At 37.4% G+C, this 15129-nt stretch overlaps 3 protein-coding genes across 4 annotated transcripts; 2 read left to right on the forward strand and 1 right to left on the reverse strand.

Moving 5' to 3' along the window:
• Positions 1–31: 31 nt before the first annotated feature.
• Positions 32–6661, reverse strand: TFIIS (transcript elongation factor IIS). 2 transcript variants are annotated; one of them, XM_028239068.2, is made up of 3 exons: positions 6435–6661; positions 6109–6289; positions 32–1421 (listed from the first exon to the last, which is right to left on the reverse strand). In XM_028239068.2, exons 1-3 carry the CDS (start codon positions 6644–6646, stop codon positions 417–419), a joined length of 1398 nt encoding a protein of 465 aa, XP_028094869.1. In that variant the 5' UTR covers positions 6647–6661; the 3' UTR covers positions 32–416. The 2 variants fall into 2 exon arrangements, with proteins under 2 accessions (XP_028094869.1, XP_028094870.1); XM_028239069.2 differs by having other exon boundaries at positions 6369–6647.
• Positions 6662–8511: 1850 nt separating this feature from the next.
• Positions 8512–8901, forward strand: LOC114294872 (uncharacterized protein At4g02000). The gene has a single exon (XM_028239050.2). The coding sequence runs from the start codon at positions 8512–8514 to the stop codon at positions 8899–8901; it is 390 nt and encodes a 129-aa protein (XP_028094851.2).
• A 5790-nt stretch (positions 8902–14691) lies between these two features.
• LOC114294871 (uncharacterized) lies at positions 14692–15129 on the forward strand. The gene has a single exon (XM_028239049.1). The coding sequence runs from the start codon at positions 14692–14694 to the stop codon at positions 15127–15129; it is 438 nt and encodes a 145-aa protein (XP_028094850.1).

Genomic DNA, 15129 nt, shown 5'->3' on the forward strand with positions numbered 1-15129 from the left:
AACTCGCTCATGTAAGTGAAAACAAAAGAAGTTTTAAAACAAGCATGTGCATATAGACAGACTGAAAAAGTTAAAATTTGTCTTCCAATTTTAAAAACATTTTATGGACTTGGCATAATGTTAGTTCTTCACAACCGGTACAAGCAAACATAAAAATAGAAAAACTAAGTGAACGAAAATCTAATGTCTATTAATTGAAAAATGTGCCTTACCTAGGATTCGGCATAATCTCCAAATCTAAACGCTTCACCACCATAGGTGAGGTATCCCCTACAATAAATGACCCCTGGAAGAAATACATATCCATGGATGGGTTGTCTCTGGAATAGGAAAAGATCAGAACAACTGCAGAACCTTGCTCGAGAATATTCACCATTCCACGTGAATAGTGAATAGCCATTCGACTGGAAATCATTCTAACAAAACTTCCAATGGTTGTTACAGTTTACACAAGTTACGAATGTTGTCATTGGTTCATCTGCACTCCGAGTCTGTAGTTGATAGTAAGTGCACATACGTTTACCACAACGACCACACTTGAATTGATCAGTTGTGGCTTTTGGTGCACCGCCACGCTCACAATCAAATAAAGCTTTCTCTTTAATATGCTTATTCTCGCGTTGCCTCTCATCACTGGCCATTTCTTCTGGGGTCATATTGATTAGCCTCTCTGGCTCGACCTGTCCAAGAAGCACTCTTCTCCTCAAATCAGGGTTTTTCGGATCCTTGAGGTTAAACATTATAGACCTATATTTGACCTTCTGGGCCCCATTAGACCGACCCATTTTCTCAAACATGACAGATTCTACAGATACAGCAACTCGCATTGGGTCAGATGCATCTACGTCATCCTTCATGTCCTCATTGACCTCCTCAGGAACTTTGGCAAAGGCCTCTAACAGAAGTTCCCGAAGTTTGTCACGCACAGCATCGTTACATTTGAGCAATGATTTCAGCTTTGGGGGAGCATTACATGCTTGTGATGGTTTCTTTGCGCTAGAAGCCGGTTTCTCTTCCTTTGGTATCTTTTCAACCTTAACAGTATTGCTCCAATCAGTCTTCTCAGCCTTATCCACAGTCCCAACTTTCTTCTCAACCTTGATAGTTTCTGTTTTTGAAACTACGTGTTTCTCTTCCTTCGGTATCTTCCCCGCCTTGACAGTATCCACAGCCCCCACTTTCTTCTCAACTTTGATAGACTCTGATCTTGAAAAGCTTCCAGGTTTACGAACCTCTTGAACTTTGACAGACTTTGTCTCTGTAACCTCAGTCTTTTTTGAACTTTTAATATCGGAGCCATCATTTTTCTTTCTAGATGCTTCATTAATGATTATCTTTTTCCAAATGTCGAGCACATCAGAAACTTTTGTCTGAATCTGCTCTGCAGGATGTTTTGTTAGATGTCGAAGCCGTTTTGCAACCTGAAATTTGACATCACATGAAAAATCCAACAAAAAAATAAAGATCTAAATATAGATGATATAAACATGTTAAAATTCTTAATTAATTCACCAAGTCAACAGCCAATCCTTGAGCAGACCAACCAACCAGCCTAGACAATCTCCCACTTTTTCATTATAATGGGTTTAGATCTTATAGTCATATAATAATAACTAGAAAGAGAAACGTAAGCAAGTGCTTTCATCAGCAATCACCATGCATTACCATGTTGTGTAAGAAATAGAGAATTATTTATACAGTTCTTGAACATATAATTAAGCAAAAGTTTCAGTTGGTTCCATGCATAACAAGCCAGAAAATTTCCCATCATTATGTTTCCTCAATTTCTTTCTTTCTCTCTTGATTTATATTTTGTCAGGCAAGCATGATTAGGTAAGCACAGCAACATGCCTGCCACCGAATCACTGACTGAACCTATAATCAAAATCACATTTCCAAAATCCGTACAGCCCCAGTTACTTGAATGACCAAACCTGGTTTCTACCTCTCTTCATGAAAACAACTGCAGCCTCAAGTACCACCGCCACCAAACCCAGTGGCCTACACTTCTCATACATACCTCCTCTCTATATATACAGATACTATGTCACATGGACTCGAGTACCGGTGTTGGGTGCGGGTATGTATCTAGAGATCGGACTCGGCAAAAAAATATCATATTTTTAATCTAGTATGTGAGATGAAATGATACTATATGTAACTTACAGTGTTAAAATGACACTTACAACAATTATACAACAATATGTTCATATAATAATAGTGTTATATACAATTATATAAGAAGTATCTATTGAAAAGTATCCGACACATATCCCATACCCTTGTCCGAGTGTCGGGTGTCCGATACGGGTATTTGATTTATTTTGAAGAGTCCGTGTAACATAGTATAGATATACACACATACATGCCCAAACTCCCCATCCCTATTCATCTTACTGTACATGCAAAGCAATATTGCCTCTGAATAAAGACAAAATAAGCCCCCAAAGTTGATAACAAAGTAAGCAAAATTTAACAATTAGCACGTGTACAATGTAACAGAAATCATATAGCAAATGCTCGCCGACTTTTATAATCTAATGGGACCACAAGGGCAGGCACATTTTCAATAGCAATAGAGAAACTAAATATTAGAGTTTTCTTTTATTTTTTTACCAAAAGCATGTCTTTGTTAATCTTATAATCTTATTTACTTAAAACGAGCTATTTCAAAGATAATTACAAAGGCAGGTCCTTTTTTATTTTTAAAGTGACTTCACCACTAAAGTTGTGTTTTTAAACACGACTACAATGACGTTGTGCATTCAAAACACGACTTCAAATAATTTATTGTAATGTTTTTTTAACGTCCTGTTAACTGACTTCACAAAGCAACATAATTTTGGGAAATAAGTTTAAAACAGCATGAGTTTGGTAAACATGACATGGAATTGGTTTTAAAAAATTTTAAAAATAAATAAATAAATAAATAAAACTTTAAATATTTCCATGCAAACGAGAGAGAATTCATATTTGCCCCGGAAAAAAAAAAAAGAAAAAAAAAAGAGAGAATACTAAAAGCATAATACAAGGGAACTCCATCTGTACCATTTTCATCACATGCATTCAGTCAGTTCCCATGTCACCTTAAAACATTCATTATCCAAACAACATTTCACCCACAAGTATAATGACATGCATTCAAAACACGACTTCAAATAATTTATTATAAATTTTTTTTTGAAGTCCTGTTAAATGACTTAAAATGACATGAGTTGGGAAATGAGTTTAAATAAGTTTAAAACAACATGAGTCCGGTAAACATGACATGGATTTGGTTTTTTTAAAAAAAAAACTACAAATATTTCCCTGCAAACGGGGCAGAATTCATATTTGCTGACAAAAAATTAAAGAGAATACTAAAAGCAGAATCTAAGGAAGCTCCATTTGTATCATTTTCATCACATGTATTAGTTTCCATGTCACCTTAAAACATTCGTTATCCAAACAATAGGTTTTTTTTTTTTTTTTTTGATCAACAACAAAGAATTTTATTGATAATCAAAAAGAGAAGAGGATGAGGGATCCTCTACAAAAAAGAAAAACAAAGGAAGCAAATTGCGTAACCCAAACAAAAATCGTAACAATATTTCACCCATAAGTATAATGACATTGTGCATTCAAAACACGACTTCAAATAATTTATTGTAAATTTACGTTAAAGTTTTGTTAAATGACTTCACAAAACGACATAAGTTTGGGAAATAAGATTAAAACAACAATTTGGAAAATATGAAATAGATTTGGATTTTTTTTTTAAAAAAAAAACTCCAAATATTTCCTTGCAAACGGAAGAGAATTCATATTTGCCAACAAAAAATTTAAGACAATACTAAAAGCAGAATCAAAGGAAACACCATCTATATCATTTTCATCACAGGTATTCAGTCAGTTTCCATGTCACCTTAAAACATTAGTTATCCAAACAATATTTCACTCACAAGTATAATGACATTGTGCATTCAAAACACGGCATTAAATAATTTATTGTAGTTTTTTTTAACGTCCTCTTAAATGGCTTCACTAAACGACATAAGTTTGGGAAATCAGTTTAAAACAACATAAGTTTGGTAAATATAACATGGAATTGGTTAAAAAAAAACTCTAAATATTTCCCTGCAAAAGGGAGAGGATTTGTATTTGCTGACAAAATATTAAAGAAAATACTAAAAAGCAGAATCAAAGGAAACTCCATCGGTATCATTTTCATCACATATACTCAGCCTTTGTGTCACCTTAAAACATTTGTTATCCAAACAATATTTCAGCATTAAGTACAATGACGACGTGCTTCAAGACACGACTTTAAATAATTTATTGTAAATTTTTTTTAAAGTCTTGTTAAATGACTTCACAAAACGACATAAGTTTGGGAATTAAGTTTAAAACAACCTATGAAGCATGGACACCTCTCCAGAGGTCACGTGCGAGTGTTCGACACGTGTCAGATATAGACACATGCCAAACACACTGTGGACACGTGTTGGAGACACTACAAAGAGTCGGACATGTAGAGACACGCTGGGGACACGCTAAGGACACACTGAAAATTTTAATTTTTTTAAGTAAAATAGCATACCTAAGGTTGAAAAATTTGATAAAATTAAATATTTGACATAAAATACATATTAAATATTTAAAAATATAACATATAATAAATTTATAAAATTATATGGTTGCACGTGTTTCCAACTTATCGTGTCCTGTATTTTTTAAAAATTTACATGTCCGTGTCATGTTCGTGTCGTGTCCGTACTTCTTAGAAAACCACATAAGTTTGATAAGGGGTTGTTTTGAATATTCTAAATAAGTGCACTTTTTGACTTTTTATGAAATATGTGTTGGGTATGAGTTGGGCTTGAAGTGATGTGCTAAAGAGGCGATGTGACTTAAATAAGACGATGTGACTTAAACAGGATAGTAATTTTTTGACTTGTTGACTTTTTAGGTTATGACAAACAAGGCTTAAATATGATATGGAATTGGTTAAAAAAAACTCTAAATATTTCCCTACAAACAGGAGAGAATTCATATTTGTCGACAAAAAGTTAAAAAGAATACTAAAAGCAGAATCTAAGGAAACTCCATCTATATCATTTTCATCACATTTCCATGCTGCCTTAAAACATTCATTATCCAAACAGCATTTCACATTGTGCATTCAAAACACGGCTTCAAATAATTTAGTATAACATTTTTTTAACGCCCAGTTAAATGACTTCACAAAACGACATAAGTTTGGGAAATAAGTTTAAAACAACATAAGTTTGGTAAATATGACATGTATTTGGTTTTAAAAACAATAAATAAATATTTCCCTAGAAACGGGAGAGAATTCATATTTGCTGACAAAAAATTAAAGAGAGTAATAAAAGCATAATCTAAAAAACCTTAATCTGTATCATTTTCATCACATTGCATGTCACCTTAAAACATTCATTATCCAAACAGCATTTCACGTTGTGCATTCAAAACATGACTTCAAATAATTTAGTATAATATTTTTTTAATGTCCAGTTAAATGACTTCACAAAACGACATAAGTTTGGGAAATAAGTTTAAAACAACATAAGTTTGGTAAATATGACATGTATTTGGTTTTAAAAACAATAAATAAGTATTTCCATAGAAATGGGAGAGAATTCGTGTTTGCTGACAAAAAATTAAAGACATTTGTTATCCAAACAACATTGCACTCACAAGTATATCATTGCATATCTCTTTATGTATATGTTATCTCATTTACATAAAATACAATATACACACACATATACGCACAAAAGTAATTATTCCTTTCTTCCAACAAAAAACAGGCACTTTTCCACTATTTCACTTGTGAAGAGATAAATTGGGAAACAATGCTATCACTTAATCCAAACATGGAAAAATTATACCTTCCTTCCAACAAAAACAGACACTTTTTCCACTGTTTCACATGTGAAGGTCAATAATAACCAAACATGATAAAATTTCCTAAAAAAATCAGATTCTCCAGCAGCACAATTTCTAAAAAAAATCAAGAAATCACAAATTGAGCCCTAATTCTGAACGATATAAAGATCGAAAAGGAGAGAACTTTGACAGGACAATAAATGAATGATTTGATACCTGCGTTGACACAAGAACATCATACGTCACCGGGTAGTTTTTGAGCTGGCTCAGCACATCGATGCATCGATCCACCTTCGGACCTCCCGACGCAGCTCCGTCGATCGCCGCAGCGTCCGCCGCCTTCTTCGCCGCTTCGAACAACTCCACCAGCTCCCTCTCCATCTCCATTTTCAGATCCCTAAATCACAACAAACACCAAATCAAACACATACAAACCAAATCAAACAAATAGATATACATATATAGCTAAAACAAACCTCAATCGGAGAGATCTAATTGGAGAGTTTTCGAAAAAATGTGAATGAATTTTCGATTAGGATTACCAGATCGAGTTTCCGAGATGTGTGTAGAGACTCCAGAGTGAGATGAGCTTCGATTTTTGTGTATGGTGGTTGGGATTTTGGATCGGTGGTTGGTGTTGAACCAGGTGGAGATGAAATGTGGGAGAACTTGCGGCGGCGATGATGTTAAAAGTACAAGAAGTAGAGTTTCGGCTTCTATCCACGGCTTGTGAAGGGACCGTTTGGTTGGGCATCTGTGTTTGGGCTGTTTGAAAAAAGTCTTATTGACGCCTGGGCGCATGGCCCAAACTAGGCCCACCAATTACCAACATGTTAATTTTTTGGGGTATTTTTGTAAAAAATAAAAAAATACAATTAAATTATCAGCTTGTTAGGTTCTTGTTTTGAGAAAATAGTTTTCAGAAAATTTTACTTTTTTATTTTTTGTATTTTAATGTTTTCAATAAATTCTTTTAATATTTTTAGCAATTTTTTTAAAAAAAAATTTTAGACACACATAATGTAAATACACTTAAAAAATATAATATTTATAAAAAAAATCTTTAAAAATTACATTCAATACCAAAAGATACGAAAAAAATATAAAAATTCAGTACATTTTTTTTATATTGTTGCGTATTTATTAATTTTTTAAAATATTTTTTCATAAATATTTTACTATTTAAATATATCTAAGTAAAGTGTATCTAAAAAAGTAAAAAAAATATTTAAAATTTAAAAAATATTCACTAAATCAAAAAAACGTGAAAATAAAAAACTTAATTTTTTGAAAATTAAATTCAAAAACTGAAATCAAACATACTGATTGTTCTTTTAAGGGTACTCTACACTGAACATGCACAAATAAAAAATAAATAAACAAGTAAAGTTTGAATAAAATTTAAAACTAAGTTTCAAGTTAAGTCATGCTAATATTAAAACTAAAGTTTCAATTTAAGTCATGCTAATAATACCTTTATGAACTGTTGTTAAGGTATAATAAAATACTTAAATAATTAATTTATTCCTTCTCTCGTTACTGAAATTCCGTCCCTCTTCCTTGTCATCCCTTTTTTTTTTTTTTTAATACAACCTTCCCTTACAAAATAATAAGAAAAAGAATAAGCAAGCACAATTGAGGATAAAAGGGAGAGAATGGACGATGCGAATGGAAAAAGGGTAATGGAAGTGGAAATGGGTTGAGGCGGCGGGGGGGCAATAGCTAATATTGTATAATGATGTGTAATAAGATATATATTTTTGAGTTTTGTACAAGTAATTTGATTGAGGGATATAATTGTAATTAAAAAAAATAACGAATGACGTAAATTAAGGTGAATGGTTGTGTACAACTAGATCTACCATAAGTTCACACGTATATTTTGATTTTTGGCTAAATTCACACCATTTAATCATTATAATAGCTTTAACTTTCAAATCTTAATCATAATCCTAACTTTATCACATCGGACATTTGCATCATACAAGATTTAAGTTGGGTAGCTTTCACTCTCTCTATAATGAGTGACCCAAAGAATTGCAACGCAGACCCAGTTACGAAATCCCAAGAGGAAGAAGATCATCTGGTAAGAAGCATTAAAAAGATCAAAAGTCAAGAAGATTCAGGTGACGCAAGCATGGATATTGCTGAAATCCATAGCTTGTCCTCTCACCAAGCAATCGAGCATGAATCGCAAGCCACTGCAACCCATCCTCTGATAACGGAGGGACAAAAGTTAAAACCGTTTAACGAAGCTCTAGCCGCCCCCAAAAATAATGATTTCTATTTTGATGAGACCATGGATCTAATTTCGATCGATGAGGAAGATGATGAGGGTAACACCCATATCCATGAAGGAAATATTCCCCAGACCCAACTGGGTATTCCACAGATACAACTCCCTAAGAAATTGCTGGAGCAGATTCGCAAACCTTGGTCTAATACTCTTATAGTTCGACTTCTAGGTAAAAGCATTGGACTGCTCTGCACAAGAGTAAAAATATTATGGGGCCTACAAGATGAATTCACTGCCATAGATCTAGGCAACAATTACTTCGTATTCAAATTCTCCTCCTTGGATGATTGTGCTAAAGTTTTTCAGGAGGATTGTGGATAATTATGGATCACTACCTAACAGTGCGCAAATGGGAGCCTGACTTTAAGGCGTCGGAAGCCTTTGAAACCTCTACCGCTGTGTGGGTCAGGTTTCTGGAGCTTCTGATAGAATATTTTCAAGAGAAGGTGCTCTATGCAATAGCCAGACAGATTGGAAAACCCCTTAAAATTGATATGACCACCGCCATGGCTACCAGAGGTCGCTTTGCTCGGGTGTGCATTAAAGTGGATCTAAGCAAACCATTATGCCCTAGATTCATATTAGGCAATAAAAGTTATAATATAGAGTATGAATCCATCCACTCATTCTGCTTTCACTGTGGCAGGGTTGATCGTCGCAAAGAACTGTGCAAATATCAAGCGGCGAACCACAAATCACAAGAGGATCACTAGAACAGGCCGCCGGAGGAGGAACGACCACTAGCCGTTACAGGAAATACGGATCAAACTACAACAACTACAACGTCTACCTCTGGCACTAACGGTAACCTGCAACAAATAAACAAAGAAGATGATACATATGGACCTTGGATGATGGTCACCAAAAGATCTCGGAAGGTCACAATTCATAGAAAGGCCCAACCATCTGGGTCAAGCCCAAACACAAATAGGTTCACAGAATTGGGTAAAGGCATCCAATAACATAAGGCCCACGGTAGAGGGAAGAAAACCACAAGATTGGGCTTAGATAAAGAAGCATCAAACCAACATGTTCAAACCCAAGCTGGGTCGAGCAAGACCAAATCAGCCAATCAACAAGCCCTCAACCCACCATAATCTACATGAATAAAAAACAAATACATAGCCAAACAGAGCAGTTACCGCCTAAAGCTATTGAAACTGAAGACAAAGACCCTCTGCCCCAGGTAACTTGTAGTCAACAGCTTAGTATTCAGCTGATTGCAAACCTAAGTCCTTTAGGAAAAAAAATTGAAACCCCAGAAATATCTATGGCTGAATGTAGACACCCCATTTTTGATCGTCCTCAAGACTTTGACGTCATCGTTTGAACACTCGATGATCATCCATGTTCGTGTTCGTTTTGAGTTCTCGGGGGTCTCAGCTCCTTGCCTCAAGATCTCCTAACTTATCTGTTTTGTGCTTGGTTGTGGACCAAGCACTTGGGTTTTTGCCTCTGAGGGCTGAGAATGGCTTGTTGGCCATCCCCACACCTCACCGGCCATGGCTTGAGGCCATCGGCCCTGTTTTCTTGCTACCGACCAAAGGTGTTGGCCGGTCGGTAATGTTTTTGGTCGGCCGGCCATTGTTTTGATCAATCAGCCACTTTTTCTGGCTGAGACCTTTTCTTGAGGAGGTTTGAACCTTTTGAACCATTGTTTTAGCTTCTTGAGAAAGTTTGAACCTTTTGAACCCTTGGTTTTAGCTTCTTAAGGAAGCTTGAACATTTTGAACCTTTGTTTTAGCTTCTCCAAGAAGCTTAAACCTTTTTAGTTTCTCCAAGAAGCATTGACCCTTTTGTTCTAGCCTCTCCAATAAGTTGACCTTTTTGTTTTGGCTTCTTAGAGAAGCTTGAACCCTTTGCTTAGCTTCTTGAGGAAGCTTGGCCCTTTTGCTCTAGCTTCCTCAAGAAGCTTGGCCCTTTTGCTACAAACTTCTAAGAGAAGCGTGGCCTCTTTACTCCAAGCTTCTCCAAGAAGCTTGGACCTTTGTTCCTCTATAAAAGAAGAGCTCCTCTTCCATTGCAAGGGTTCCAAAAATTTTGCTAAGGCAAACAATATACATCTCTCTATATCTCTCTATTTTGAGCTCCAAATTGCTTGGTTCTTGGCCCCTTTGCACACCAACTCTTAGCCTAACACCTCCATCATCAACCTAAGTATCTTGGAGGCCATTTTCAGAGGCTAAGGGACTGGTTTTTTGTCCAAGAACCTGCTGGTTTTGTAGCTGTGCATCAAGGGTGAGAAACACCCTCTTTATTCTCTATTTTTGCATAGACTTTTAGCCTATCTTGCATGCTGTTTTGAGCTTAACTTATAACTGATAAAAGTTTTGTTTTTGCATGATTTTGAAGTTTTTTTAAGATCACTTTTGTATTTGGGGTTGTTTACCCCCTCTTAGGCCTTGTTTGGCCTCATTTTTGTGCCTTTTTTGTGAGCTTCGGGACCACCTTGTATTGGACCTCTCACCACTGAAATCCTTGGATTTCAGTGGTGGGGATGGTGTTTTGAGGTCCTAAGAAGGAGAGGGGTGATCCTCTCCTTTGTTGTCTTGTTTACTAGCATATTTGGCCTTCCAAAGGGGCCTATATTTGCACACTTCGTGAGCATGTTTCAGGCCTTTTTCAGTGAGTTTTAGGGCCTGCATAACCCCTTTCCAGAGTTGGTTTTTCCGTGTTAGATGTCCTTCTTGCATGTGTAGAACAACCCCTTGCATAGCCTTCCAAAGGAGCACCTCATTCTAGCATGTATTGGACACATTTCAGTGGATATTTGGTCATATTTTGGCATGCCATGAATTTAATTTTGGCTGGTTTAGTGGCCCCTTGAATGCTTCATATACATGTAGTGTAATCCATGCTGACTAGCCTATGTTGCATGTTGTTTTGGCTCTCCATTCTAGCATGTTTTGGCCATACTCCAAACATGTTTTGTTCATATTTTGGGCTGCCTTAGCTCTATTTTTAGGCCTCTTGGTCGATTGGGGCTTGCCATGCATGCTTGTAGTGTAATAGCTATGCTTAGCTTTGAGTTTTGAAGCTTATTGCATGCTTATATCGAGGTGTTTGCATGTTTTAGTATCATTGTGTATGATATTTCAGAGCTTATACTTGTGTCATACTCCCCTATTTTCCATGCTTTAAATATGTTTGAGAGTTATGCTTGTATGCCCCATTTATGAGCCTTTGCATGAGTTTTATTTAAAGGCATTTCGAGCCACCATCTCATATCATTTTGCCACTGTTTTAGGGCTGCATAAGGTCTGTTTGGGGTTGGTTTCATCATTTGAACATAGCTTTGCATGACTATAGTGTAATGCACTTCACTAGTCTTTGGTGTTTGAGCCTTCTAGCATGCATAGCATGAGTGTTTGCATGCTTCGGAGTCATTTTGGAATCATTTAGTATGTCATTTCAGAGCTGGAATGTATGCCATTGTATGCCATGTTTCATCCTTGCATTGATCTTGGAAAGTTGCATTTTGTGCCTTAGGCTTGGAGCCCTTGCATTGTGCATGTTTGCATGAATCTTGGGCCTTGTTCTCATCTCATATGGCCACTGATTTAGACATGGCTGAGGCTTGTCCATATTAGTTTAAGTCCATCTTTTTCATGTTGCTAAAATGTTGTTACATTGCTTCATGTTTGCGTGCTTTGGTTGCATTATGTCTTGCATGCTCATTGTTTGAATATTTGTCACATGCTTACATGTTTGCATGTTTGTCCACATGTTCATGTTGCATACTTAGCTCTCATGCTTAGGTTGCATAGCATATCATGCATCTCTTGCCTCTTGATCAAACCATGATAGAGGTTGGAGGCGTCTTGTTTGTTTTGTGTGCATTTCATTTGACATTGAAATTGCACACTTTGGCTTCTCGGGCCATAATGCATTGAAATGCGTGATTGGTGGCCTGAGGACTGAGGGCCATACTCCCTTTAGTCCATAACATGATGGGGAGGGTGGTTATGCAAACATTTGCTTTAGAAATGCATTGTTATGCCTTGTCTGTCCTCTGCTGCTGACAAACAGGGTTCTGCAGGAAGAAATGGCCGACCGACCACATTCAGTGCCGACCGGCCATGCATTGTTGGCTGAGAGCCTCACAACTGGTCGATAACCACTTTTCCATAGCCGGTGACCATCTCTCTTGGCCGGTGACATCCCACAGTGTTCAGGGAGTGTTCCAGAACCAACCTTGGGACTTGTGCAGGCTTCAGAGGTGCAGGGCAGTGTAAACAGAGGCAACTGTGGCATGGCAACGGGTTTCCGGGCGAGACAAATCAAGCATGCATCATCCCATCATTCCGAGGCGGGGCTGCGGCCACCTTCCTCCTGTAATTAATTAGAAGTTTTGTAATATTTAATTAGCTAGAGTAGTTAATTATTTATTCAGTTTGTATTATTTATTCGGACCATCCGAGCGAGGGCAATTGTGTAATAAGTGTGCGTGAGTGTGTGTATGTCTTCCAACCCCATTTCTTTCTCCCTTTTATTTAACCGCTTACGATGGTTAGATTTAGGGCATATTTCAATTAGCATCCTTATGTTGTGCATGCGCGCATCATTCATCTGTTTTGCACACACTGGGCTCGGTGCATCATGCTAACTGCATTGTATTTCAATTCCTATTTGAATACATGTATCAAGTTTCATTTCACATGACATCTTAGAATAGCCGAGCCTATTTCTAGTTGCATTTTGCATGTGTTATATTAGCCATCTTATCATGCACTAGGATCATGCATTTGATTACTAACTAGTTTCTGTTTTGGCTCGGAGTACTAGGTAAGCTTTTACGCTTTAGTATCTTGCATGAGTGTGAGTGATAGCATGATAACATGCTTGCCATGAGGCTAACTGCTTATGTGATATAACTGCCTGAATGCCTATGGGTGAAGGTTAGGTTGCTTGAGTTAGAATAATTCGTCGAAACCCGTGTTTTAGCCTCCTTGCGAGTAGCAAAATTGAATCCATTTTCAAAACAAATGGATGTGTGATGCTTTGTTCTAACTTAGGCAATCCAATCTATACTTGTATGATGTGTGCATCACATAGTAATTCTAGGCTAATAATCGGAATAAGAGCACATAATATTTTCAAAACTCGATATCATGGTTAGTAGAGGCCGATCTTTGATCGGGCGAGCGGGGGTGCTCATAGCTAACCTTCTCCAATCGTACCCAAGTTCCTGAGCCGAGGCAACTTTAGTGATGACGGACACATGGCCTTAGGCAATGAGTCAGGATTTCCTAAATTCCCTCAAAATAAATATTTAGGTGGCTACTTTGTATCTGGCAAAGTAGTCCATGTTTGGCACTTCTTTCTAAAAATCAATTTTTCAAAACGATTTGCCAGATTTGGACTCTTTGGTGATTTATCGGTCTTACATTGCACTTTGCGAGACTAGATTCAGAACCGTGGCAATTTGAGTCCGAACAGTAGTGAGCCCAACGAACAAAACGGGGGATTCATTCCTCCCGGGACGTTCGGGGACGTCTACACTGAATCATCTAAGGAAGCACCTTCACACCGAACATCTCACCCACTTTTATTAGATCTCTTACCTAGAAGCAGAGATGAACTCTCAACCCCCAAACACAGAAAACCGCCTAACCCAGGAATCCTTCATGGAGATCGAAGAGATCCCACGGCCGGAGGTCTTAACACACAGGATAGAGAATCACCCTCTGAGCCTATTTTTAGATCAAGGGAGAGAAGCAATTCACCTCATCACTACGGTATGGTGGATCGAACAGCTACGGCTGAGAATAGAACCAAACTGGTCATCCAGAGTGGAGCCATCAACCCACCTAGTTCAAATGGCATCAATGAGAGCAAGGGACCAAGATCATAGAAGGATCAGAAGCATCCTCACAAGTTTGGCTACTGACCCCCTCCCTGATTACCCTGTTATGAATTCTCTAAATATGATGTTTTGGAACTGCCAAGGGGCAGGCAACAATGCCTTTAAACGCAATATGAGGGAGCTTCTCAACACTCACAAGCCAGCAATACTCATACTCATGGAAACTAAAATCCCTTACAGTGCTATGGGCAATTTTTTCAATAATTTGGGGTTCACTGCTGCAACCATAGTGGACCCTATAGGAGGAGCAGAAGGACTATGGCTACTATGGAACACTGCCCAAGTCAATATCAAAACATCTCATGCTACCAATCAAGTTATCCAAGCTACCATACATAAGGAGGACTATGAGGAATGGATCTTATCAGCTGTATATGCTAGCCCTAACTCATCTCAAAGGGATGGGCTATGGGATAACCTTGAAGAGACTACTAAAACCATGGAGAAACCTTGGCTAGTTGCAGGGGACTTTAATGACTTCACTAACCAGAATGAAAGAAGAAGCTATGCTCTAAACTACAACCATAGCAAAGCTCAAAAGTTCGTAGAGAGAATCAACAATTGCAATCTTATTGACCTCGGGAGTGTTGGCCCCAGACTCTCCTAGACTAACAATAGGAAAGGCTTGGCTAACACAATGGAGCGACTGGACAGAACCATGAGCAATGACAAATGGAGAGCCCTTTTTCCAGAAGGCACTGTGAGGACTCTACCCCGCACCTACTCAGACCACTCTCCTTTGGTGGTTCTTACCCAAGGTATGCACTCCTCTAATCCTAAAAACAGGCCTTTTAGATTTGAAGCTGCATGGCTTTGTCATCCGAATTTTTCTGATGTTGTCTTAAATTCTTGGGCTAATATGAACTTTAGTCTTATGGAAGCTATTAAAGAGTTTACCAGTAATGTGCAAACTTGGAATAAGGAAGTCTTTGGGAATGTCTATAGACGTAAAAGATTTCTCCTAGCTCGTATAGAAGGCATCCAAAAATTCCAAACCCATAACTATTCCCATAATCTTTTCCTGCTTGAACAAGATCTCATCAAACAATATAATTCCACTCTTTTTCAGGAATAA

This window comes from Camellia sinensis, chromosome 10, assembly GCF_055761805.1.
Source record: "Camellia sinensis isolate YWXY chromosome 10, ASM5576180v1, whole genome shotgun sequence".
Lineage (NCBI taxonomy): Eukaryota > Viridiplantae > Streptophyta > Magnoliopsida > Ericales > Theaceae > Camellia > Camellia sinensis.